This window comes from Cololabis saira, chromosome 10 (genome assembly GCF_033807715.1).
Source record: "Cololabis saira isolate AMF1-May2022 chromosome 10, fColSai1.1, whole genome shotgun sequence".
In the NCBI taxonomy this organism is placed as follows: domain Eukaryota; kingdom Metazoa; phylum Chordata; class Actinopteri; order Beloniformes; family Belonidae; genus Cololabis; species Cololabis saira.
Window position 1 is genome coordinate 19,097,276 of NC_084596.1, and position 24,956 is coordinate 19,122,231.

At 39.4% G+C, this 24,956-nt stretch overlaps 1 protein-coding gene across 1 annotated transcript; it reads left to right on the plus strand.

Moving 5' to 3' along the window:
* Positions 1-15,290: 15,290 nt before the first annotated feature.
* On the plus strand, positions 15,291-17,235 carry LOC133451898 (E3 ubiquitin/ISG15 ligase TRIM25-like). Its single transcript, XM_061731053.1, has one exon. It carries the CDS (start codon positions 15,383-15,385, stop codon positions 17,048-17,050), a length of 1,668 nt encoding a protein of 555 aa, XP_061587037.1. The 5' UTR covers positions 15,291-15,382; the 3' UTR covers positions 17,051-17,235.
* The last annotated feature ends 7,721 nt before the right edge of the window (positions 17,236-24,956 follow it).

The window sequence follows — 24,956 nt, forward strand, 5'->3', positions numbered from 1 at the left end:
CACAAAACACTGTGGATTAGTTTAGGAGACGAGGCTGCAGCCAAATGCTGCTAATCCACAGGCAGAGCAGACTCTCACTTAATAAATGCTTAATTAGACCACGGCAGTGTTGCTTATGGGAAGATTATTCAAATATTTGTAGAAAATAATTATGTTTGACTAAATTTGCCTATTTTTCAGTTATTAAAGTTGAACTGAACTTTTCTTAATGCCAATCAGTTTAAAATCAACTAATTGTATGTGGAGGTATCGTCCTGATTCTGGTTTGGTCCACAGAGATGATGGGGGGGCAGGACCTGGCCCTGCATGGCTGAGAGCTGATGGTTCAGGACCAGGCCGGCCTTCTTTGCCTGGACCACTTGTTCTCATCCCTACAGGCCGACACCTACAGACCAAGAACTTCAGGTCCTTCTCCTCATTCATGAAATAGCAGCCAAATATTCCTCTTTGAATTAACAATCATTTCATAAGAAGAGTCAAAAAATGTTTTATTCCAACTTTATGGGCAACAGCGTCCTCTCAACAGTTATAATATCTCTTATATCCGTAGTGAAACTCCTTGGCGTGCATGTTACTCAGTAAGACTCACTAGATGACACTATTATTTGGAATAACAGGTCATGTAAAACTCACCAAAATTCCTGATTTCACACATGGACCATTTTTTCTTAAAATAAAGAATGCATGTTGTTATTCATCTACACAGGTTGCTCTTTATCATGTCCTAAAGATACAATAAAAGTAATAAATAAAGCTAATTTCAGTTCATTTAGGTGGCAAGGAAAACAGTTTGCAAAGGGCAGTTTGGTTAGAAAATGAGGCAGGTGGACTTAAGGCTGTTGATATTGAGAGAATTATTGGTATTATCAATAAAAAATGGATAAGATCATTACTAAAACATGACAAAGAGTTTGAAGGTCATATTTCCAGCAAAGTTTTCATGGAACTGTAAGACAGGAACTTCTTTCTTATGTGATTATTGCTTAAAAAGCTCCATTCCTTTCATCCGTAATCCTGTACTTATGACGGCTCGGGTTGTGGGGGCAGAAGCAGAAACAGGTCTCCCTCCCTCCGGACAACGTCCTCCATCCCTGCTCGGGGGAACATGAAGCATTTCCAGATCAGCCAAGAGATACAGTCTCTCCAGCACGGCTTGGCTCTATAGCTCAGAGCCCAAGCCACGTCCTCAGGAAGCTGCTCAGGGAGCGTCCTGGCTAGATGTTCAGACCTCAGCAGCTCCTCACGGTGTGGAGGAGCAACACCGCTCACAAGGGACTTCTGAAGGAAACTCATTCATAGGAAACTCATTCAGAGGAAACTCATTTAGCTGCTTTTATCCATGATTTGTAGCAACAATCGGATAAAGCCAGCCCTTTTCACCATACAAATAACATTCTATAGAGAATTTAATGCATTCATTCAACAAAACAAAAAATGCTCAGATAGTCAGTGTTTTACATTATTAATATACTTTGCATTCCCTTTTTTAATTTTACATCTGTCTCATTAATTCAATTAAAAAAGAAAAAAAGGAAAACATCTGTCCCAACATCTGATCAGGCTCCGCCCACTCCTCCTAAATCAGATCTGGTTGAATTCAAAGCAGCTTTTTATTGTCTACAAAACTAGTACACACATTTCAGGATGAAAATGTTGTGCAAAAAGCATCTAATGCCTCAATATTTTTCAAATTCCATTAAACATACCGACAAAACTCCTGCTGTTGGAGATTCAGCAGAAGCTGATTCAAGGAAGTCTGTCCACAGATAACTAGTCTCCTCTCAGAGTCGGCTCAGGTCCTCATCTGACACAGATGTGGACCTGTCTGACCTGAACGAGTCTGCGGTCAAAACCTTGCAAGTTCTGCAGGTTGTCGAGTTGTCTGAGCACGGAGGAAGGCCGCGCCTCTCGTGCACTCCAGACCTCTTGTGTGGATCTGGAGTTACTGGCACTGAAAGGAAGAAATGAAAGCAGTGATTTAGTGGGTGAAATCAGCAAGCTGACAGAAGCTGACAGAACGCGTTCAGGTTGGACTGTTTTTTATTCTCTAACGATGAACAGACGAAAAACAAAAGCCAATGTCTGGAAGAAGTTGCTAGACAGATGGAAGCCTAGTAAAAACGTAGGAAACCACAGGACAGCTCCACTGTAAGCCAAGCATATTAAACATATCCATATTTTACATAAAAACAATGGTTAATACTCCAACTACAATCATTTTCCATCATTATGACATGAGTTTTATTCAGTAAATAAAAAAAGGTGCGCTGTACAACTATTGGTTAGAAATCATCCATTTCTTCTGTGTGATTTTTGACAGAAGCATAAATAAACATGTAGTGATGACTTTAATGAGCTTGACTCATCGATTTAATAAACAGGGAGGAAAATACACACCTGAAAAACATATTGTACTGTGCAGAGAAGGATCGGGGAGGGTTTCCTGAGCTGAGCTGGCTTGTTGAGGAAAATATGAAGACTTGGGATGATCTCACAACCCCACAAGAGTCTGAACCCCAGCAGACAGGACTTGTGGTTTCTTTAGTTAAACAGCTAAAACAAGTTCAACACATACTCCCATATCTATGGATTCACATTTATTTCGTTTTTTTTGACGTGAAAGTGAAGTTAAAACAGATTTTTATGCATTCTCCATCCAGGTTAGATAGAGGTGATGTTCATATGACAACACTGTGTCCATGAGGGTTTGAACCAACCTCTGCACCACGGACAAACCCACTACCTGCACGGTTCCTCCACACCGAGAACACATCTCAGGACACCTTCACATCTTCTTCCAGACTGTTGGGCTTAAAGGAAAAAGAAAGTCATGAGTTTAGATCTGCACCTGAAGCAGACAGCAGTCATCTCAGAGGATCAGAGCCTCCTACACCATCACGCAGACATGTTGCCGTGGGAACCCACACCTTCACCTATTTGAGCAGCTTAACGTTTGTATCAGACACTAAGCTGGTCTTCCTTGAATCTTTTTATTATCTATTTGAATCTTCACTAGTGCTCTTTGTTGAAACATATATTAATTCATCTGACATTGCTCCTCGTTGCTTTTGTTTCACACCTCCTTCTTGACTACTCTGAGCGCTGAACTTTACCAGGAACTTTTTTTAATTAAAGTTTCCCTCTTTTAGGTTGTCTGTTCCTGGAAATCTGATCAGCTCTCAAACTGTTGGATGTATTTCCTCACACAGATGAAAAGCATTTCTACAAGTTTTCATGTCTTGATTTGGGCATTGAGCTTATTGAAGTTTTAGTTCTATATCCCCTCAACCCTTCCCCTTAGCAGCCTGAGCTATTCAAACAGCTGGACGGTTATTTTTTCCAGTTCTTCAGACTTCGCTTTAATCATTTTTGCCCTAAAAAAATTAGCGCACGACTCTTAAAACAGCGTAACCTTCTTACGCATCTCAGCTTTTTCCTTTATGGAATATAATGAGAAAATGAGCCCGCTCCCTCTGCAGCCTGAAGGCCCCTCAGACCGCCTGAGCGGCTCACGTCACAGCCCAACCGCTTTTTGAGAACATCTCTGTCTCCACTTTGGTGATTCTTTCATGAGCTTTGATCCCAGGCCTTCAAAACCCTCGATACAGACGTGTCAGCGAACAAACACTCTCTCCCTCTTTCTCTCTTTCCCCCAGCAGCATCTTTAAAGAAACAAACCTACAGCAGATTTCACTAAACTGAAACAACTCGACATTGAAACTGTCCAATCTTAAAAACAAACCTGTTTAAACTTCAAGTGAAACATAAAAACCCAGAAATGACACTTCAGGCGCTTCCAGGTTTGAGCCATGAGTCCCCAGAAAGCCTTTAGAGCCCAATAAAATAACATTTACTTCACATTTATTCATTTAAAACCAGGTTTGAAGCTGTGGTTGCACCTCCCAAGGAACTGGGCGTAGTTTCTCTCCAGATCTGATCCACTCTCTTTAAAACGTCCCCACACATTTTCCAGCACATTTCGAGAACTTTTCATATCTGAATTTTGACGAACTTTGAAATTCTTTGAGGTTTCAGTCTGAGATCACACCAAGTCTTCCCAGAAGAGTCAGAGTTTTTCAGCCGGCTGGATGAGTTACGTCTCTGAGTTCTTTACTTCAGTCATTGTTGCCCTACAAAAGTTAACGTAGGACTCCCAGAGCAACCTGCTTTTCTTAGACATCTCAGCTTTTTTTCTTGGCGGGGCTCCATGAAGACTTGAACTCATTTCCGTTTATGACCCGAGGCTGCTTTTTAACAGCCTGAGCTGTTTTCATTCGTTGCTGAAGAGCTTTTCGACAACATCTCAGTCTCTACTTTGACTGTTGATTCTTTCATGAGCTTTGATCCAGGACCTTCAAACCCTCAGCACGGCTCTCTACCAGCCTGAGATATTCATCCACACACGCTCCTTCTATTTTGTTTCATTTCTCTTCTCCGTTGTTTGCTATAAAGCATCAGAGCATCTTTAATTAATGTTTGTTTTAGTGAGTTTATGCCTGTAGAACATTTATTTTCCGTGTATAAATCCCATATGTTTATGACTACTGCCATGATTAAATCCATGAAAAATGTTCCCATTAATCAGTTACCATATTGTAATCTTTCACATATGCTTGTCACTATCTCAGAATTTAAATCTTGGAATAATGTTTTTAAATTTGTATTTTCTCAGTTTTATGTTTGTCTTATCATCAATCACATTTTTTATTCATGGGGATTTTTTCCAGCATTTATTTATTGGTTTCCAGCCCTCCTGTAGCGTATACTGAAAAGTAGAAACAGAGTTTGGTTCCTCATAAATCTGTTAAATAGTACTTTTAATTGCATCTGCTGTCAGAATATATTTCTTGCTGTTTATGTTGAATTATTTGGTGTCCACTTTAACTTGCCACCTGGAGACTTTAAGACACTTTTTCCTCGTTTCGTCTCAGTTTAAGTTCACTTGGGGAAAACACGGCTTTCGTTTGGGGTTTCAAAATGTTAAAAAAGTTGAAAAAAGTCGCATTTAAAATAAGAGTGGGTCACAATCATATGCAGCGATATGAGACGCTGATAACGTCATACAGAAAACAATCACTCGAGGTTATTACTTTTTATTTATTCATTCAAACATATCCTTATACATTAAATCTTAAAAGTGTACATTTCTGTTGCACGTGACCCTCAAGATGATAAAGACTCCACAGGAGTTTAACCTCCTGCAGATAATTATATCTGAAGAAAGCTTCTGGAGGAGAGGAAGCATCTTCAAGAAGTCTGTTTGTCTTCTCTTTAAGCGCTGAGGACAACCATCATGACGAGGCTGGGAGAAGATTATTCCAGCATCACCTTATAACGACCCTGAAACAGATGCAGTTGGTGGAGGACTTGACATTTCTGTCAGCTCTCTGTACCAAAGTGGGGAAAAGATGCAAACAATGTTGTGGTGATGGTGCAGATCATGGTAATGGATGACAGCAAGGTCGGACAGTCGTTTCAGGGTAAAATAAAAGATGCAATTAACAAATGAATCCTGAGTCAGCATTTTGTCTTCAACAACACAAAAGTGGCCCCATACTCTTCCTCACCTTTTCTGTCCTCTTCATCACGATTAGCCAACCAAAACCCTCCTTTGACGAGATGATTAGATTGCACCAGACAGTGGATCTGATAGTTTCCACTCGCTCTGTTTGTGTATATTTGTCTGTAACTGAAAGTTTACTTTGCAGCACTTGTTGTTGACACTCACCCGTTCTTTTCTCTACTTCGGTCATGTCTGTTGAAACTTGCAACAAGAAATGTTTGTGATGTTCATTTAGTGAAGCTTTACCGGGCTTAGCTGATTCGTGTTCCCTGCTTCTTGATTTAGTGCACGTTTTTAAAGGTGTTTTGAGGAGCTTTTCCTTCCATCGTAGCTCTGATTGGAGCTTTTGTGATTCCAGCAGCAGGCGGCGCCTCGACCCGCTGGTCCACCTTCAGGGCTGCAAAGTTCTGACGCTCAGAAGGACAAAGAAGACCAGACTGAGTAAATACTGACAATTCCCCTTCATCCATGTGTGGAAATTAGGATTCACACGATGGGCTGCCTGACGGCGGAGCTCGTGATAAAACTTGAGGATCAGCGTTTGTTGGGTAGTGTTCGTTCTCCCTTTCAAAGTGAAAACAGCTGGGTTGGTCCACACGTGGATCACAGCTTTGAGCTCCTGGTTTTCCTGCAAATACATTGTTTGTTTTTGGATGATTTTTCCGTCCCCTTTTTGATTCATGGAACTGACTTGAATAATAAAGCCGTTCCCTCTGAACCTGCTGAATTATTCACATATTTTGGCTGTCTGAGTTTCTCTCCACAAACCTGACGTATATCGGCTGTGCTGCAGGTTGTTAGTTTGTGTTTATAAAACTGCATTTGTATTGCATTGCACTGCAACGCCTGACAATGTCGCTTTCGTTTTGACTATCAATCACTAGGAGGCAGTATAGCACTTATTTTGGACTCCAGCTCCCGACATGAATTAGGGGTTTGCAAAAAGTGAAATGGACTTAAAGCAGCTGAGGAGCAAATGAAAGCGTCTCCATCACATAACCACAGGACCAAAGGTCATTTATTGTTATAAATTCATCTTTGGCTGGTATTCAGTTTGGATTTTTTTATTTCTTCTCAGTGGCAGAACAGACAAATGTGGGAGGAACAAAGACATTCATCCTCATATGGTGTCCTGGAGAGCTGGCAGGAACAAATGCAGGCTTATCTGCTCTGGCTGCAGGAAGTCCAATCAGTTTGACGTCTGAAACGCTTCGCCGGTCTGAGTCCTGCTTGAGTTGCTGCCCGTTCAAGTCACATGAAAAGAATATCTGCTGCAGAAAGTTCAAACCATCAGGTTACTGGTAAATCTTCAATGAGTCGTTGTAAAGTAATGTTCAAAGAAATTAAAATGATGTATGATGAAACCTGGGACAGACTCCAGCCTAAATAGGAATACGGTTAGTGGGTATAAATGATGGATGGATGGATGGATGGATATACTGTGTTTCTGTCTAAATTTACAGCATAGGTGGATTTTAAGGTTGCAAGCATTAAACTATTTATAGTCTGAGTAAAAAGGAATAAAAATAGTGGAGTATGAAAAGGAAAATAAGTTTTGACTTGTAAGATAAAGATGGAATATTCAGCTCCTTCCCTGTTTCCAGATCAGCAGTCAAGCCGAAACAGATTACAAACATTGATCTTGTGAACTTCTTCATTTCAGGGGTCAAATTCTTATTGAGTTGCAGGCTTTTATTGAAACAGCATCCAAATGAGATTTAAACATGGTAACTTGATAAATAAAAAAGACATTTCCAAAAAGTAGAACAGTTTTCTCAACTTCAAATTCTGTTTATGCCGAGAGGTTTTTCTACTTTGGAGCTCAACACCTGCAGGAAATTGATCCGTGGAGGTAGCCCCGCATTCTGCTTTGAATTTTTGGGGAGAACAGTTGAAATTGCAGCAACTGAGGAACGCTGTGAATGTCACAGAAACATGATGAAATTTGCCGCGACGAAACCTAAAGCTCCAGTCAAAGTTTTCATTAGCTTTCTTGTGATGCCCCACATGTCATCATTTTATAAAACTGGTTTAGATCCTATAATAAAACCTTCCACCTCAAAATCTTTAGACATTGTATCTTTAAAAACATTAAAGGTTATGTTTCGTGAGTTGAATAAAACTCTTCCCGTCTGCGTTCATATTTTCATAAAACTAAGAAAATAAACATTTAAGATTGTTTATATTTGACCCAAGTACAGTGAGAACAAATGTAAGATACAGATTTGAGTCAGTTTTGAGTAAAGTTGTGGAATTCATTATTCAAGTATTGTAAAATATAGTGTGATAGTACTTTTATAACTCTAATATTTTTACATTTTATTTTTAGCTTGTCACTGTATGTTCCTTGTATTTTATGCTGCTTCTATCTATCTATCTATCTATCTATCTATCTATCTATCTATCTATCTATCTATCTATCTATCTATCTATCTATCTATCTATCTATCTATCTATCTATCTATCTATCTATCTATCTATCTATCTATCTATCTATCTATCTATCTATCCATCCATCCATCCATCCATCCATCCATCCATCCATCCATCCATCCATCCATCCATCCATCCATCCATCCATCCATCCATCCATCCATCCATCCATCCATCCATCCATCCATCCATCCATCCATCCATCCATCCATCCATCCATCCATCCATCCATCCATCCATCCATCCATCCATCCATCCATCCATCCATCCATCGCTGGTATTTGTTGCATGCTCCCATGTTTGACGGATGATTTGATGCGTCACCTACAGAAGCAGCACAGCATCACATATTCAACTTAAGAGGAACAGGTTGTTACTGTAAACTGGATCGAACATCTAAGAATTTACTTGGTGTAAATAAGGTAAGAAAAAAACAGAAAATATAGTTTAACCCGTGAAACATGTTCTTAAGCCCATTTGCAGCTTACTGCAGCAACAAGGGTAGATGTGATTTACCTGGCTGTGATCTGTGACGATGCCCTCCCTCTGTTGTGTTTTATCCTCACATTATCAAACAAGGTCTTCATCAGGTAAAACAAATAAAATAAGAAAGTGGGAGCTGGGGTCAGCTTTTCACCTAATAGTCTATGTTGAGATACAGTCATGTGCAGAAATTAGCATCTCCACTGTTGTTTTATTTTTACAACTTCAGGTCAGGAAGATTATGTCAGGTGATTTACCATGCCATTATCTATCTAATAAAAAAGCAGTTGCACCCTCGACAAACTGATCATCAGCAGGCGCGCTCACCTCTATGACAGCAGATCTTTCATGGACGCTTGTTGTTCGAGCTTGAAGGAATGTGTTCACACAATGCAGAGAGGGCAAGACATAATCTATGGTCTTAGAGAAGTGGTTGTTGCTGAAAAGGTTAGGAATCCATTTCCAAACTGTTTGGAGTTCAACTTTCTGCTGGGAGAAAGATTATTCACAAATTAATAATAACACAATACAGTACTAAGAAAAAACAAAAAGAAAAACAAATAAAGACGAGCTACATCTCAGACCTCGCAGGCCCTATTTAGCATTTTAAAGCTTGTCTATGTATCAATAACTCTTCTGACCACATGGGGGCAAAAAGATGTGACGCACTGAGCAAAGAGCCACTGACAATACTGCACCTATGAGCGAATGAGCAGGGACGGTCCGGCACTAGAGACGCAGTTCCTTGTGTCTCATGCTGGGAGCTGATATGTAACTGGCTGCCCCCATGTGGCCAGAAGTAGCTTTAAAAGTTCAGGTCAATGAAAGCATGGACCATGAAAGCATCTGTCTGAGAGCTGAAGTTTGGTCAAAACTGCATTACAGAGCCTGACGCCAAAAAGAAAACTACATCAGAATGGCTGATGGATAAAATAATCAGTGTTTTGGACAGAGGTGGGTAGTAATGAGTTACATTTACTCCGTTACAATTACTTTTGAAATTTTGTACTTTTAGGAGTAGTTTTGAATCACTATACTTTTTACTTTTACTTGAGTAGATTTGTGAAGAAGAAACTGTTACTCTTACTCCGCTACATTAGGCTAAATTGAGCTGTTACTTTTCTTTTATCCCTTTTATCCACGTACGGGTCAATCTCATGACATCACTGGGTGATTCTTTGGGAAAAATGTTTGTTTTTGCATGTTTTGTCACATTTACACAGACACAAACACACACTCAGAGTTTATATGAGTTCTTGTTCTAGTTCTGCCTGCGGAGCCTGGTTCAAAATGAAAAGTACGAAGGCTTGAAATTTTGTGCTACTTATGCTTAATTTATTTTTTATTCTGTTATTTTATTTATTTTATTAATTATTAAAGTAGTCAAATTTACTTGAAGATTATTTAAATTTAAGCTATTTTTTATTAATTTTAATTAATTGTATTATTTTAATTGATTTAATTTGCCTGAAGATGATTATTTTGTACTTTTGTCTGTTTCAATGGTTGTGTTAAAAAAATAAATCAGATGTTACTCAACAGTTACTCAGTACTTGAGAGTAGTTTTTTCACCAAGTACTCTTTTACTTTTACTCAAGTAATTATTTGGATGACTACTTTTTACTTCTACTTGAGTCATATTATTCTGAAGTAACAGTACTTTTACTTGAGTACAATTTTTGGCTACTCTACCCAGCTCTGGTTTTGGAATGGCCTGATCAAAGCCCAGAGTTCAAACCAATTTAGAAAGCTGTGTGAAACCTTTAAGAGTCCCAATAAATTGAAGCAATGCTTTGGACACAAATGGGCCGAACTACCAACCGAGCACAAGACAGGATGCAAACAAACAAAAACAGCCCCTACAGTTCTCTGATTTGTGTCCGTCAGCTGGGAACCTCCTCCAGCGCCTTTGTGTTTGTGTCTGTCAGCGCTGGTGGAGGGTTTCAGTGATAATCGCTACTCAGGCATCCTCTTACTGGCTTCACTGGGCTGAAGCCTGAGAACCAGACCGTCACCAACCGCTCTCATCAAGCAAATGCCTGATGTGAAATCAGAGCCCTGTGTCACAGCATGGCGGCCCCTGAAGTCAGCACTGAACTGCCTCATCTGTGCCCAAATTAACATTAATTTATAGACATTTTGGAAGTTTCATAAAGGCTTTAGTTTAAATAGTTTGCCTGTGGACACAGCATTGCTGTAGTTTCTACATCGGACAGTGTTGATGTCTGTTGTTAGTTGAAGGTAAAGCCTTCTGTCATCAGATCTACTGAACAAAGTCGAGGCAGCAATATGACACTTTTTTCCACCTCGTCTTTCGTGTTGCCTCCCTGAGCTTTCCTCAGGCCGACAGCACCTTATCGCATCCAGCGAGGTGTATCAACAACACTCCTAATCATCCGCGGGTACATTTCAGATGTAGATGGCCTTCTTTTCTAAGCAGGGTGCTCACACTAAGCTGAGAATTTAATCCGCAATGTGGCACTCTGAGTTTCAGGATTAGTTTTTCAAGCTCTGTGTGAAAAATCTTTCAAAGAGGGAGGGAGTTCTGGCGATAACCCCGGTGGGGCATTGATCTGCTGAGAGGACCTGCATCACACCTGCACAAAATAACTTAAAGGTTTTAATCAATGCAGCACCTTCTAATCCCCAGGAGTGTGATGCTCCAGCAGCCCTTGGTTACAGGACTTATGTGTGTGCATATGTGTGAATCTTCCGCCAGCATGTGCTGGTACCTTGGTGGATTCAGGCTTGTTTGTGTCTCAGTAATTACAGGCAGCCAAGTTCAAGTATATTTAGCATAAAGAAAACTGGGGTTGACTTTTCTCATTTGGAAGCAAGAGTTACATCTTGGAAAATGTCTGTTTACTCAAGATATCATGTCACTTGCACATTTTGTGCCCCGGGAACACTGGGCTCATTTATACTTATGGTATGGGAATGCCCAGGAATCGCTGAGTTTTGGGGAAAGGTTATAAAGATTATATCGGACCTAACAGGAAGTACAGTTTGTGGTAGACCCATTTATGCACCTTTTGAATGATGACTCTAAGCTACATCTTACCGAAAAGACCCGGAAGGTCTGGCTTGCCGGATTGACGGCAGCCAAAAAGATCATTGTACAACGATGGAATCCACTTCATGACATTTCAAAAACCCATTGGCTGAGAAGCTTTTTGGATATCTCGTATATGAAACTTTCTTCTGCAAGGATTAATCAAGCGCAACAAGGAACAATAGCACTGTGGACGAACCTGATAACGGAACTGAAAAACCTACTGAATGTGTAATTTGATGGATCAAGGTGTGATTTATATCTGAACAATGGAGGGTTGGGTTGGGAAGGGGGATTGAAGATGTTGATTATTATTGTCATATGCGTATTATTGGTTTTATAAGCAATAAAAAAGTTTTATGATAAAGAAAAGATATGTCACCTGGGTGCAGCTGATCTAAATCACAGCTTCCCATGCCGGCGTGAACAGTCACAGGATCCGTCAGGATCCGAACAACATGATGTGGAAGACAGACAGGATGTTGGCCAGGTTTACATTACTTCTCTGATAATTACAAGAAGTATAACGCTAAATCCTTTTTTTTTTTAATACAAGCTGTCAAAGAGAAAAGGTTAAACTGACTTTGGTTGGATGCCTACAGTGTTTCAAATGAGAGTATGCCATTAAGTACTCTACCAGAACACTGGAGAGTTCTGCTCAGAGTTATCGGTGTTCCTCGGACTGCTCTCGTCCAGACTGACATCTCTGATGTTGTTCCTGGGATGTGCTGGAGCTTCAGCTAATACTGGCATCCACTGCTGTCTTCACATCTTCTCCTCCTTCAACTTTTGGTACTTGCCCAGTTTCTCGTGTTCCTCTCCTCTTGATACTGCTGTCACTTGGGATGTCCATGTCAATCACTATGGCTCTCTTCTGGAGTTTATCCACCTCAGTATGTAAAGTTCCATGTTTTTAAGTCATCCTTTTCATAATGGTAATTCGGTGGTGACAAAGTGATGACAAAACACATTTAGCGTTGAGAAGCAAATCTTAGAATATGTTTTACAAGATCCTGGTTGTTATCCTGGTATATGTTTACGCTTCTTTCGATTTTATTTACCAGAGAATTTAAATATAAATACAAGGTCGTGCCGTCGGCCTGTGATGGACTGGCGACCTGTCCAGGGTTTACCACTGCCTCTCGCCTGAAAATGAGGTGGCTCCAGCAAACCCCCGTGACCCTGCAAAGGATACAGCGGGTATAGATAATGGATGGATGGATAGATCGTGCCGTCAAACGTTCCACAATGAAAACAAAAGCAGATACCGGGTCCAATAAAGGTTTGTATAGGACTTTTTGAACTTAAATGAACAAAAAAATTGTCAAAAAGTCTAGGTGCTTTTATTGATAACGCTTTTAAACTGGACGAACAAATGAGTTCAGTGGTGAAGACAAGCTTTTTCCACTTTCACTCTTCAGCAAGGTTAAACCTAACCTGCCTCCACACCAAATGGAACAAGTTGTAGATGCATTGATAACATCTCACTTGGACTGCAGTGATTCCCTGCATGGCCTTGACCGGTCCTCAACTCGCTGCCTGCAGTTAGTCCAAAGTTTGGCTGCATGTCTTCTCGCAGGGACCACATGCAGGGATCTAATCACCCCTGATGTCCTCTTTGCACTGGCCGCCGGTTGCTTTGAGAATCCAGTTCAAGTTTTGTATATTTTTAGGCCCTTAACAATCTGACAGGGTTAGCCCTAAGGTCCTCTGACCAGCTCCTGTTAGGCAGCCCTTAGTGTAGATTAAAAGAGTTTTTGCAGTCCCAAAACTGTGGAACTGTTTCCCACTACACATTAGAGCAGCTTCAGGGGACAATTTAAAAGCAAGGGACAAACAAACTGAGGAAAAGTTTCTTTCCCAAAGCCATCAACATCCTGAACAAATACAAGATACAAGATCTACAGTTACCATGAATTTTTAAAGACTTCATACTTTTTATTCTTATATTATTATTTTGCATTTCTGCACTTTTTACTTACTTGTTGATTTCACTTTAATTGTTTTGCACTGAGCACAGGAGAAGCTCTACAATTTCATTGTACAATGTATAATGACAATAAAAGGCATTCAATTAAAACTAGATTCAGTTCAATTCAATTCAGTTCAATTTAATTCAATTTGAGTTGCTGCTTAATCCCACTCCTTTCCACTGGCTTTTAACTTAAACTGAGTGAGACATTTTATAACATTAAAATGTTTTTATTATATTGTTTTTTCTTTTCTAACTATTAACAGTATTTTATTAGGGCCCGAGCTCTGACAGTGCGAAGGTCCTATTCAATAGGGTGTATTGTATCTGTAGGAGATGTTCTCGTTGTTTTTCTTGTTTTCCTCGTTTTTCTCCCAACAAAATGAGGGCCTTTTTACCCCCCTAAACGTGCCCCAAAAGTCACCAAAATTATGCACGCAAGCCAGGCCTCGCGAAAAATGTTATATTTAATGGTTTGCATTAATGGTCGTGGCCTAATGGCTCAACAGCGCCCCCTAGAAAACTTCGTGCCTCAAGCCCCACAATATGGTTTGACGTACATGCACGAAAATCGATACACACCTGTAACATGTCGCAACTTAAAGAAAAGTCTTTTGGCGCCATGACCGAAACCGAACAGGAAGTCGGCCATTTTGAATTAATCGTGTAATTTTGGCGCAATTTATGCCACTTCTTCGGCCGTTAATGCGGCCCGAACCGTAACGTGCACCCAGGTGTGTTATACATCAAAATGTGCGTCTCCATCCTGCGACAATGCACATTACTTTTCTCAGCATATTGACATATTTGGAAAACGTCGACAGCTATTCTGGTCCTTTCAGAGCTGCCTGATGTGACTGAAAGGATAAGCTGTGCCAACAACACTCAGACTCAAATGTTGGGGAGCAAAATCGCAACCTGGATGCGATTCTTGAACAGAATCTCAGGCTAGCTGCGTTTTTTGATCTCATTGGGAGGATGGAAAAGACCTTGGAGAAGTAAAAGCTGGGCTTGGTGGGAATTGACCACCAATTCGTCTATTTGGAGTTGCCATTGACGAACCAGAGACTTAAGACTTAAGGCCGACGGCCCATTACTGGAGTCTGACCCAAATGCAATTGTCGATTCTACAATCTGACCTTGGCAGGCCGGTCTAGTCACAATCTCCCTGGATGGATTAAACAAGACGCTCTGCTGTCACCAGCCGCCGCTCCCCCCCCCCGACACACACACACACACACACACACACACACACACACACACACACACACACACACACACACACACACACACACACACACACACACACACACTCCTCAAGACACCTTTGGACCTGTATCAGAACTTTACTGAGCTGATAACATCAAGGAAAATGGCTGAAGAGCAGATCTGGGACATAGTCCACTGATAAAAACATGCACACATAATGGTTAATTATAGAGTCACCGTCACCTCACCAAGAACTCTTTTATTCACATTTTTATTCAAACAACCAAGAACAGCTTTGTCGTCCAAGTTAAACATGTATCCATGTCATTGTTGAGAAACTGGCATTAAAACGACCTGGAAACCTGGAACGTGAGACTGATAGTAGTTTGAAACAGGAATGTTTCCTGTTCTGAAAGTGTTCAAGTGTTTTTATCTCAGTAAACTTCTCCTGCTGGACTCTGAGCCTCATAAACCAGCAGATCCAGTCTGAGCAGGTTTCCTGGTTCCCTCCCCTGCAGATCTGCAGCTATAAGACGGGTCTGAACAACACGAGCTGAACACATAGCTGACAGCCTCTGTTCTTTGCACACCTGATTTGTAGATCAGAGCTCAGACTATTTTCACCTTTGAGGAAGTAAAACTGTCTCAGTCTCAGTTATCGAGAGGAGAAATGGCGCAGAAAGGAGTTCAGCTGGACCAAGAAACCTTTTCTTGTTCAATCTGTTTTGATCTTTTAAAGGATCCGGTGACTATTCCCTGTGGACACAGTTACTGTATGAACTGTATTAACAACTTCTGGGATGAAGGACGGGAGAAACTCCCCAGCTGTCCTCAGTGTAGACGGACGTTCATACCGAGACCTGAACTGCTGAAAAATACCATGTTAGCAGCTTTAGTGGAGCAGCTGAAGAAGACCGGACTCCAAGCTGCTCCTGCTGATCATTGCTATGCTGGACCTGAAGATGTGGCCTGTGATGTCTGCTCTGGAAGAAAACTGAAAGCCATCAAGTCCTGTTTAGTCTGTCTGGCCTCTTACTGCCAGAAACACCTTCAACCTCACCATGATGCGGCTCCATTAAAGAAGCACAAGCTGGTGGATCCTTCCAAGAACCTGCAGGACAACATCTGCCCTCGTCATGGTGAGGTGAGGAAGATGTTCTGTCGTACTGATCAGATGTGTATCTGTTATCTCTGCTCTGTGGATGAACATAAAGGCCACGACACGGTCTCAACTGCAGTAGAAAGGACTGAGAGGCAGAGAGAGATGGAGGTGAGTCAACAACAAATCCAGCAGGAGATCCAGGACAGAGAGAAAGATGTGAAGCTGCTTCAGCAGGAGGTGGAGGCCATCAATCATTCTGCTGATAAAACAGTGGAGGACAGTGAGGAGATCTTCACTGAGCTGATCTCTCTCCTCCAGAAGAGAAGCTCTGATGTGAAGCAGCAGATCAGATCCCAGCAGGAAACTGAAGTGAGTCGAGTCAGAGAGCTTGAGAAGAAGCTGCAGCAGGAGATCACTGACCTGAAGAGGAGAGACGCTGAGATGAAGCAGCTCAGAGACACCAAGGACCACAACCAGTTCCTCCACAGCTGCCCCTCACTGTCACCACTCAGTGAGTCCACACACTCCTCCAGCATCAGCATCCGTCCTCTCAACTACTTTCAGGATGTGACAGCAGCTGTGTCAGAGGTCAGAGGTCTACTGCAGGACATCCTGAGAGACACGTGGACAAACGTCTCACTGGCCATCACTGAGGTGGATGTTTTACTGCCACAACTAGAACCAAAGAGCAGAGCTGGGTTCTTGAAATATTCATGTGAAATCACTCTGGATCCAAACACAGTAAACACACAGCTGTTACTGTCAGAGGAGAACAGAAAGGTGACAGTTATGGACCAACATCAGTCTTATTTTGGTCATCCAGACAGATTCACTACACGGTTTCAGGTCCTGAGTAGAGAGAGTCTGACTGGACGTCATTACTGGGAGGTGGAGAAGAAAGCAGGTGGAGTTGGTGTAGCAGTTTCATACAAGAATATCAGCAGATCAGGAGATGAAAGTGGATTTGGATGTAATGACAAATCTTGGTCACTACGTTGTTACTCAGGCAGATATGAATTTTGTTACAACAACATTCAAACCTCCATCTCAGGTCCTCAGACCTCCAGAATAGGAGTTTACCTGGATCACAGCGCAGGTGTTCTGTCCTTCTACAGCGTCTCTGGAACCATGACCATCCTCCACAGAGTCCAGACAACCTTCACTCAGCCGCTCTATGCTGGAGTCTGGGTTTACTACCCTCCTAGAAACTCAGCTGAGTTCTGTAAACTCAGATAGACGCGTTTCCTTCTCCGTGTTTATGAGTCAGAGTTGATTGTTGTGATTTTTCTTCACCGTTCAGAGATCCACGTCTCAAACTCTGATTGTAGAGGAACTTTGTTGTTCAGGTGTTTTGCAGGTTTCACTCTTATTTATGGTATAGTAGTGAAACTGCTAAGATACAAGGACAGAACCACAATTTACTGAAAGGATCTATATATATATATATATATATATATATATATATATATATATATATATATATATATATATATATATATATATATATATATATATATATATATATATATATATATATATATATATATATATATATATATACATCAATGAGGACTACACTGATGCTGTGAGATGGAAGAGGAAGGAGCTGATGCCAGAACTGAGAACAGCGAGGGAGAGAGGGGACATTGCCTACCTGAGACACGACAAGCTGATAATACATCCCCGTACCACCAGCACACCAAACCAAATAAGAGCCAAGTCATCATTCATCAGGTATGCTGACTCCACTAGGACTGTAACATAACACAACCACATTTCAACAAACACAACTTACATTCACCCTGGAAAGAGTTATTTAACTCACACACGAAGGGATCATGCTAAATACATTTCAACATAATGACCATCACCCATTTGACATTAAAAATGACTATGATCCTGAAAACAACTTCTTCCACAATATCGATAACGACTGCTGCTACTACACTGAGGACCAATTCAATAAGGACATCAACGCTCAAGATAAAATATCAATAATTCACTTCAACAGTAGAAGCATGCATGCCAATTTCCAAAGCATCAAATATTACCTGTCAATTCTCACATCTATTTAATATAATTGTAATATGTGAAACTTGGTTTAACAACTACAGGGGTACTGACTTTGAAATGGATGGCTACGAAATTACATATAAAAATAGAGAAAATAAGAACGGAGGTGGTGTGGTTTTATATGTGGACAAAAACTTAAACTATAGGGTGGTGGAAAAACTGACAACAGTGGTGGACAATGTGCTAGAATGTGTCACAATAGAAATCCTTATGGAAAAAACTTGAAAAAATGCTAATCACAAAATCACGTACAGTATATTTTTTGCCTTTTTCTATTACCTTTTATACATGTTTTTATATTTGATGTAGTGTATGTTGTTGTCTTTATACCCTGTGGGACATTTGAGCCTGTAATAAAGTTTATATATATATATATATATCTGTGGAGATGTCAACATTGACCTACTAAATCCAAATAAACACAAAAAACTGAAGAATTTATCAATACCTTGTACAGTCTCAGCCCCACCAGACCAACCAACATATTCACAAATGTAATAACTAACAATTCTGAGACCGGGGTTCTGATAAATGATATCAGTGTCCATTTGCCAATTTTTACAATTCACCACTGTAATATTAAACAAAAACATCAAGACAATAGACCACATTACAAACTAGACTAGAGTCTATGGAGGCATTCAAAATGATCATATAACATTTAACTGGGAACCAGTCTACAAAGAAAAGGATGTGGATAAAGCATATGATGAATTTATACGAATATTTAAATTATTATATGACAAAAATTGCCCAACTAAACTAATTAACAGGAATCGTAAATATAATAATAATCAATGGATCACAAAAGGCTTACAAAACGCCTGTAAGAAGAAAAACACATTATATAGAGAATTTATAAAACAGAGAACGAGAGAAGCGGAAGATAAATATAAGAAATATAAAAAAAAATTAACTAATATTATGAGAACATGTAAAAAGGAATACTATGACAAAATATTAGAGAATAACAAAAATAACACTAAAGGGATATGGAAAATATTAAATACGGTAGTTAAGAACAACCCTAGACATAAAGAGTATCCGCAGGACTTTATTGATAAAGAAAAAAAGATAAATAATATGGATGAAGTAGTGAACAAATGTAATAATTTTTTTGCAAAGGTTGGACCAAACCTTGCAGCAGAAATACCCGATACATTACCAGCAAACACAGCCGAGATTCTTGTAGACAGTAATCCCAGTTCAATGTTTTTAAAAACCATAGACGAGGAGGAAATTATTGATACTGTCAATAAATGTAAAAATAAAACATTGACGGATTCAGAGGAAATCGACATGAAGATATTGAAAAGGGAAATAGGGGGGATATCTAAACCACTCACATACATCTGCAATTGTCATTCAAAAACGGTCAAGTCCCAAACAGAATGAAAATAGCAAAAATCATACCTATGTTCAAAGATGGTGACAAATCCCACATCACAAACTACAGACCTGTCTCTCCTCTACCACAATTCTCAAAAATCCTAGAAAAAGTCTTAGATTATGTAACTTCATTGACAAACACAAATTACTCTCCGATAGTCAGTATGGTTTCCGTTCAAACAGATCAACTTCATTAGCTTTAATAGAACTCACTGAAAAGATAACTAGTTCTATGGATAAAATAGATTCATAGATTTAAAAAAAAGCCTTCAAAACAATAAATCACAAACTACTAAACAAAAAATTGGAATGGTATGGGATACGGGGGCTTGCGCTGAATTGGGTGGAAAGTTATTTGAAGAGCAGGAAACAATTTGTGAAGTTGGGTGACTATAAATCAGAATGTGCTGACAATGTGTGTGGTGTCCCCCAAGGGTCAGTTTTAGGGCCAATATTATTTAATTCATACATAAGTTATATCTTTAAAGTGTCTGATGTATTGAAATGTGTATTGTTTTCTGATGATACTAATATCTTGGGAACAGGGGAGAACTTGCAGCTACTTTTGGACTTGATGACCTCAGAAATGAACAAAATATGGTTTGACCAAAATATATTATCATTAAACAAATAAGACCAAATTCATGGTATTTGGAAATTACAAATCAAACAGTCAAATTCAAATTGATGGAATCCAAATAGAAAGTTAAGAAAATAGAATTCCTGGGTGTAATCATTGAAGAAAAGATTAGCTGGAAGTCTCACATCAAACATTTTCAAACCAAACTGTCAAGAAGTATCTCGGTTTTAGCCAAGGCAAAACATTTCTTGAACTATGACTCACTATTCATCCTATACAACACACTGGTTTTACCGTATTTAAATTACTGTTCGGAGGTCTGGGGGAACACATACAGAGGCTCACTCCAACCCTTGTGCAAACTGCAGAAAAGAGCAATGATAATTATACACAACGCAGGTTACCAGGATCACACTAATTAATTATTTTTACAGTCCAAATCACAAAAATGTCTGGATCTTGTCAGTTTCAATACAGCACAACTAATGTTCAAAGCAAAGAATAATTCATTACCGGGACATATACAGGGGATATTTTTTGAAAGAGAGGGAGGCTACAACCTCAGGGGTCAGTTTAATTTTAAAGTTCTCAACAGACACACAACACTGAAGAGCTTCTGTATGTCGACCTACGGAGTGAAACTGTGGAACAGCCTGAGCATGGAGCTAAAACAAAGTCAAAACATATCACCGTTTAAAAAAAGATACAAAGAAACATTCTATTCAAAATACAGATGCGAATAAACATGTAGATAGGTACATTTATTAATATATTTAGATATATAGATGTATATTATGGATATAGATAGTTATATGTAGGTATGTATATGGATATATATACATACCTACCTAATATATATATATATATATATATATATATATATATATATATATATATATATATATATATATATATATATATATATTGATTTATAGTTATATGTACATACGTCGATATATAGATTTATAGTAATTTTTATGTATATAATTGGAAGTAAATATATGAACCAGTATATACAGGGCTGCACATAAGTGGGCCGCCAGAGCGCATGCGCCGTCAAAATCCACAGTGCGCTGTCAATCTTGTGCTGCGAAGCGCATTTGCGTACCAACAGCTGGGGCTCATATTATTGGTTGTCAGACCAGAATATTAATATTAAAACATCTATTGGGAGAGCTTTTCCCCAGAACTCCCACTCAAAGTTTGTACTGGCCAATCACAGCGCGTCCTTACTCCCCCTCCATGCTCGTTGCGGCGGTGGGTGGGGAGGAAGAGAGGTAAAGATCAGCTTTACTGAACAAACCCCGTCACGTCTCGTCAAAATGTCCAAGAAGCAAGCGCCATTAAGTAATTATTTTGGCGTTCCACCACCTACAAAGAGACGCCAAACTGAACCACTACCCGTGGATAGAAACAGAAAACGTGTTTTCGCCGAGAAGTGGCTGCATGATGCACGCGGCGACGCGCACCATACGTTCGCGGTCCCGCGTATCCTACCCCGTAAGCTCTGCGTTGATGCAACGCGGACCATAAATCAGCCAGTGTCCGTCACTGCGTGCAGCAGTTACCTGCGCCAGCAAGACGCTGCCCTCTGATTATGGCTCACAGTTTATGAAAACCCCAAATAAAAAATAAATTAGAGAATATTTTATTAAATCAATAAACAATTCCATCATCAAAATTATAACAAATAAAGGTTCAACATATCTTGCTTTGCATGTAATAAGACTAGGTAATATTAGTTTCACCTTTTAAATTGAATTATTGAAATAAATTAACTTTTACACCATATTCTAGTTGAATTATTGAAATAAATTAACTTTTACACAATATTCTAGTTGATTATTGAAATAAGTTAACTTTTACACCAAATTCTAGTTGAATTATTGAAATAAGTTAACTTTTACACCATATTCTAGTTGAATTATTGAAATAAGTTAACTTTTACACCATATTCTAGTTGAATTATTGAAATAAGTTAACTTTTACACCATATTCTAGTTGAATTATTGAAATAAATTAACTTTGTAAAAGACTATATTGAGCCATTCATCTTTATACAGTAAGTGAATAAATATCGTTTTGCCTATAACTTATCCCTGCATCCCTCTTTTATCGATCCGGCGAGACGGGTCACCGCGTTTTGGAGGCCCAAGTCACATATCCAGGGGCTCCTCTGAGCACCAGACCAAAATAGTTATGTGCAGCCCTGAGTATATAGCATATCTACTCTTATATAGTTATTCAAGTATATTGTTATACCATTGCTGTCTATTGTTCTCTATTATATTGTAGTAGTATGTAAAGTAATGATAATGTAATACTATACATTATAATTACTTCTATTATTACATACATTTACCTGTATAGTAGAACTAAATGATGGGCGTTTGTTTTGTTTTCTTTTGTTTGCCTTTACTTGCTTTGATTTTGACTATATTTATATATACATATAATTGAGTATTATATCACTGTATTGAACAGTTATTGAAACTCCTCTTGTTATATGTAAGAATGTATGTAAGATTCAGGGGTAGGACTAGATAAGTGGCTACTTCAATCCTACTCCGTTTGCACATGTTGGTGGATCCGTGAGGATCCGTGAGGTCTGCCCAATTGCTGTACATATATATATATTTGTATTCTGTCTTTTATTACTTTTTTGTACTCTTTTTTTTTTTAAATAGAGAAATCAAATTTAGTAACATTTGAAAAAAAAAGAAATCTACCAGCAGCTTGAATTTTCTTTTTTCTTTTACTGTCTCAACACATTTTTATAATAAATGAATAAACACATCTTAACAATCGAACAGTTTTGTAGTTTCTCTTTCTTCCCCTCTTATAATCTTATGCCACCACTTTCTGTCGTTCATTGAGAGAACTGAGCTCCAATTTCTCCTCCAGAACTTTAAATCTGGGCTGGATGGTGTCAGTTTCTCATACACATGTGAAGGTGCTCATTAGTGAACCTGGAATGATATTTAGTTAGGGCCCGAGCACCAGCAAGGCTTGTGCGAAGCCATCTTGAAATCGCAATGATTATTATTATTATTAGACCGGGCCGAGCACTTACAGTGCGAAGGCCCTATTGTATCTGTAGGAGTTCTCGTTTTTATTTTTATCCTCATTTTAATTTTTCCGACGAAATGATCAAAAGTCACCAAATTTTGCATGCAAGCCAGGCCTGGTGAAAACTTTTATATTTAATGGTTTGCATTAATGGGCATGGCCTAATGGCTCAACAGCGCCCCCTAGAAAACTTCGTGCCTCAAGCCCCACAAAACGGTTTGACATACATGCACGAAAATTGGTACACAGCTGTATCATGTCGCAACCTAAAGAAAAGTCTCTTGGTGCCATGGCCGAAACCGAACAGGAAGTCGGCCATTTTTAATTAATCGTGTCATTTTGGCACAATTTATGCCATTTCTTCGGCCGCTTCTTCACCCGAACCGTAACGTGCACCCAGGTGTGTTATACATCAAAATGTGCGTCTCGATCCTGCGACAATGCACATTACTTTTCTCAGTCAAAAGCATTACCGTGGCGACGATAGACGCCAAAAAGGGCGCCTCCCCTTCACCTGATTGGTCCATATTTGATAGTTCCTACTTTCTGCCATAACTTTTGAATGGTTTGACATAAAGAGTCGTGGGTGGTGTCATCGGACTCAGTTTTGAGTACTTGACCTTCATTGGCATGAATTGGCCCCGCCCCTTCTTCTGATTGGTCGATATTTGATAGATCATATTTTCTGCCATAACTTGAATGGTTTGACATAGAGAGTCGTGGATGGTGTCATTTCTGACATGCTTATGATGATAAGTTGAGTTTTATGTGAACAGCAAAGGCACTTTTTATAGTATTATTAACCTAGGAATGTGGGGGGAACCCGGGAGGGGGTAGTGGCCATGAGTGCGAGGGCCCGTTCATCGCTGCTTGCAGCTTTAATTATTATTATTATTATTATTATTATTATTATTATTATTATTATTATTATTATTATTATTATTATTATTTTATTTTTTATAAATGTCAGTTCATATGGAGCAGGGTTAGAGAGTGTTGTTGATAGATTGTAAAGGGGACATATGAAGAAAAACAATTCTGTGCTTGAAAACATTTATTGAGTTCAACTGAAGTGATAAACTCAAGAACTCTGACATCATAAAACCCCTTCACTTTCTTGGGACCTGAGCATGAAAATACAACATTTAAAGAAACATGTGGGGTCCATCTGAGATATAAATGGGCTGAAAAATGGGGTCTGATGTTGGATTGTCTGCTGGTTCAGTTAACCCACTTGGATTCACTTATGTGGTTGCCCCCCTGGGACCCAGATAAGATGATTGAGAGCACAGCTAAGAGTAAACCACTCTCAGGTTGTTTCAACTATTTCTGTGGCAGTGCTAAGTGGTTGCTGCCAGCGGTCATAATGTAATAGCTGATCAGTCAACCACAGCAGTCAACTCCAGTAACTCTGACACTAGACTTTATAGGAAGTCAGTGTGATAACTGAAAATAAGCTCGGTTGAAAAGGAAGACAAATCTGTTCATGAAACAATGGAAGGGCATGTCTGTGAACTGATGACTTCCTGATGTTGGGAGGCTGCTGAAAGACCATGAAGAAAATCAAAAACAGGACAGGAAGCATAAAATAATACATTCATTTCAATATGTAGTGATTAAGTAGCAGGTTTATAGTTGTCTGTGCGGGGACACATTGCTTTAACGTGCAGAGATGTGAAATTACTATCTTGTAAACAGTAAAGCAGCTGCGTTGAGGCCAGAAACTTGTGCAATCATAATTCCTCATTGAAACTTGGGAAAGGAAAGCAGAATGGATAATGAAGTGTTGATAAAATGTTAAAGATGAGGTGTCAAACGCTATTCCATCCCAGGGCACATTAGCATTACGGTTACTGTAAAAGGGAAGGTTACTTCTTGGACTCGGTCTGTGATGGTGCTTGTTGACAAGCTGATGGTAAGAGGACGCTTCTGATCAGGACAAACCTCATTAATATTCAGGATACACTGATTTAAAAATGTTGCTTCTAAAAGACACTAAGAATCTTGTGGTTTCTTCAGCCATGATAAATC

Coding starts and splice junctions, on each gene's coding strand:
- LOC133451898 (XM_061731053.1), top strand. CDS start 15,383: ATGGCGCAGAAAGGAGTTCAGCTGGACCAAGAAACCTTTTCTTGTTCA.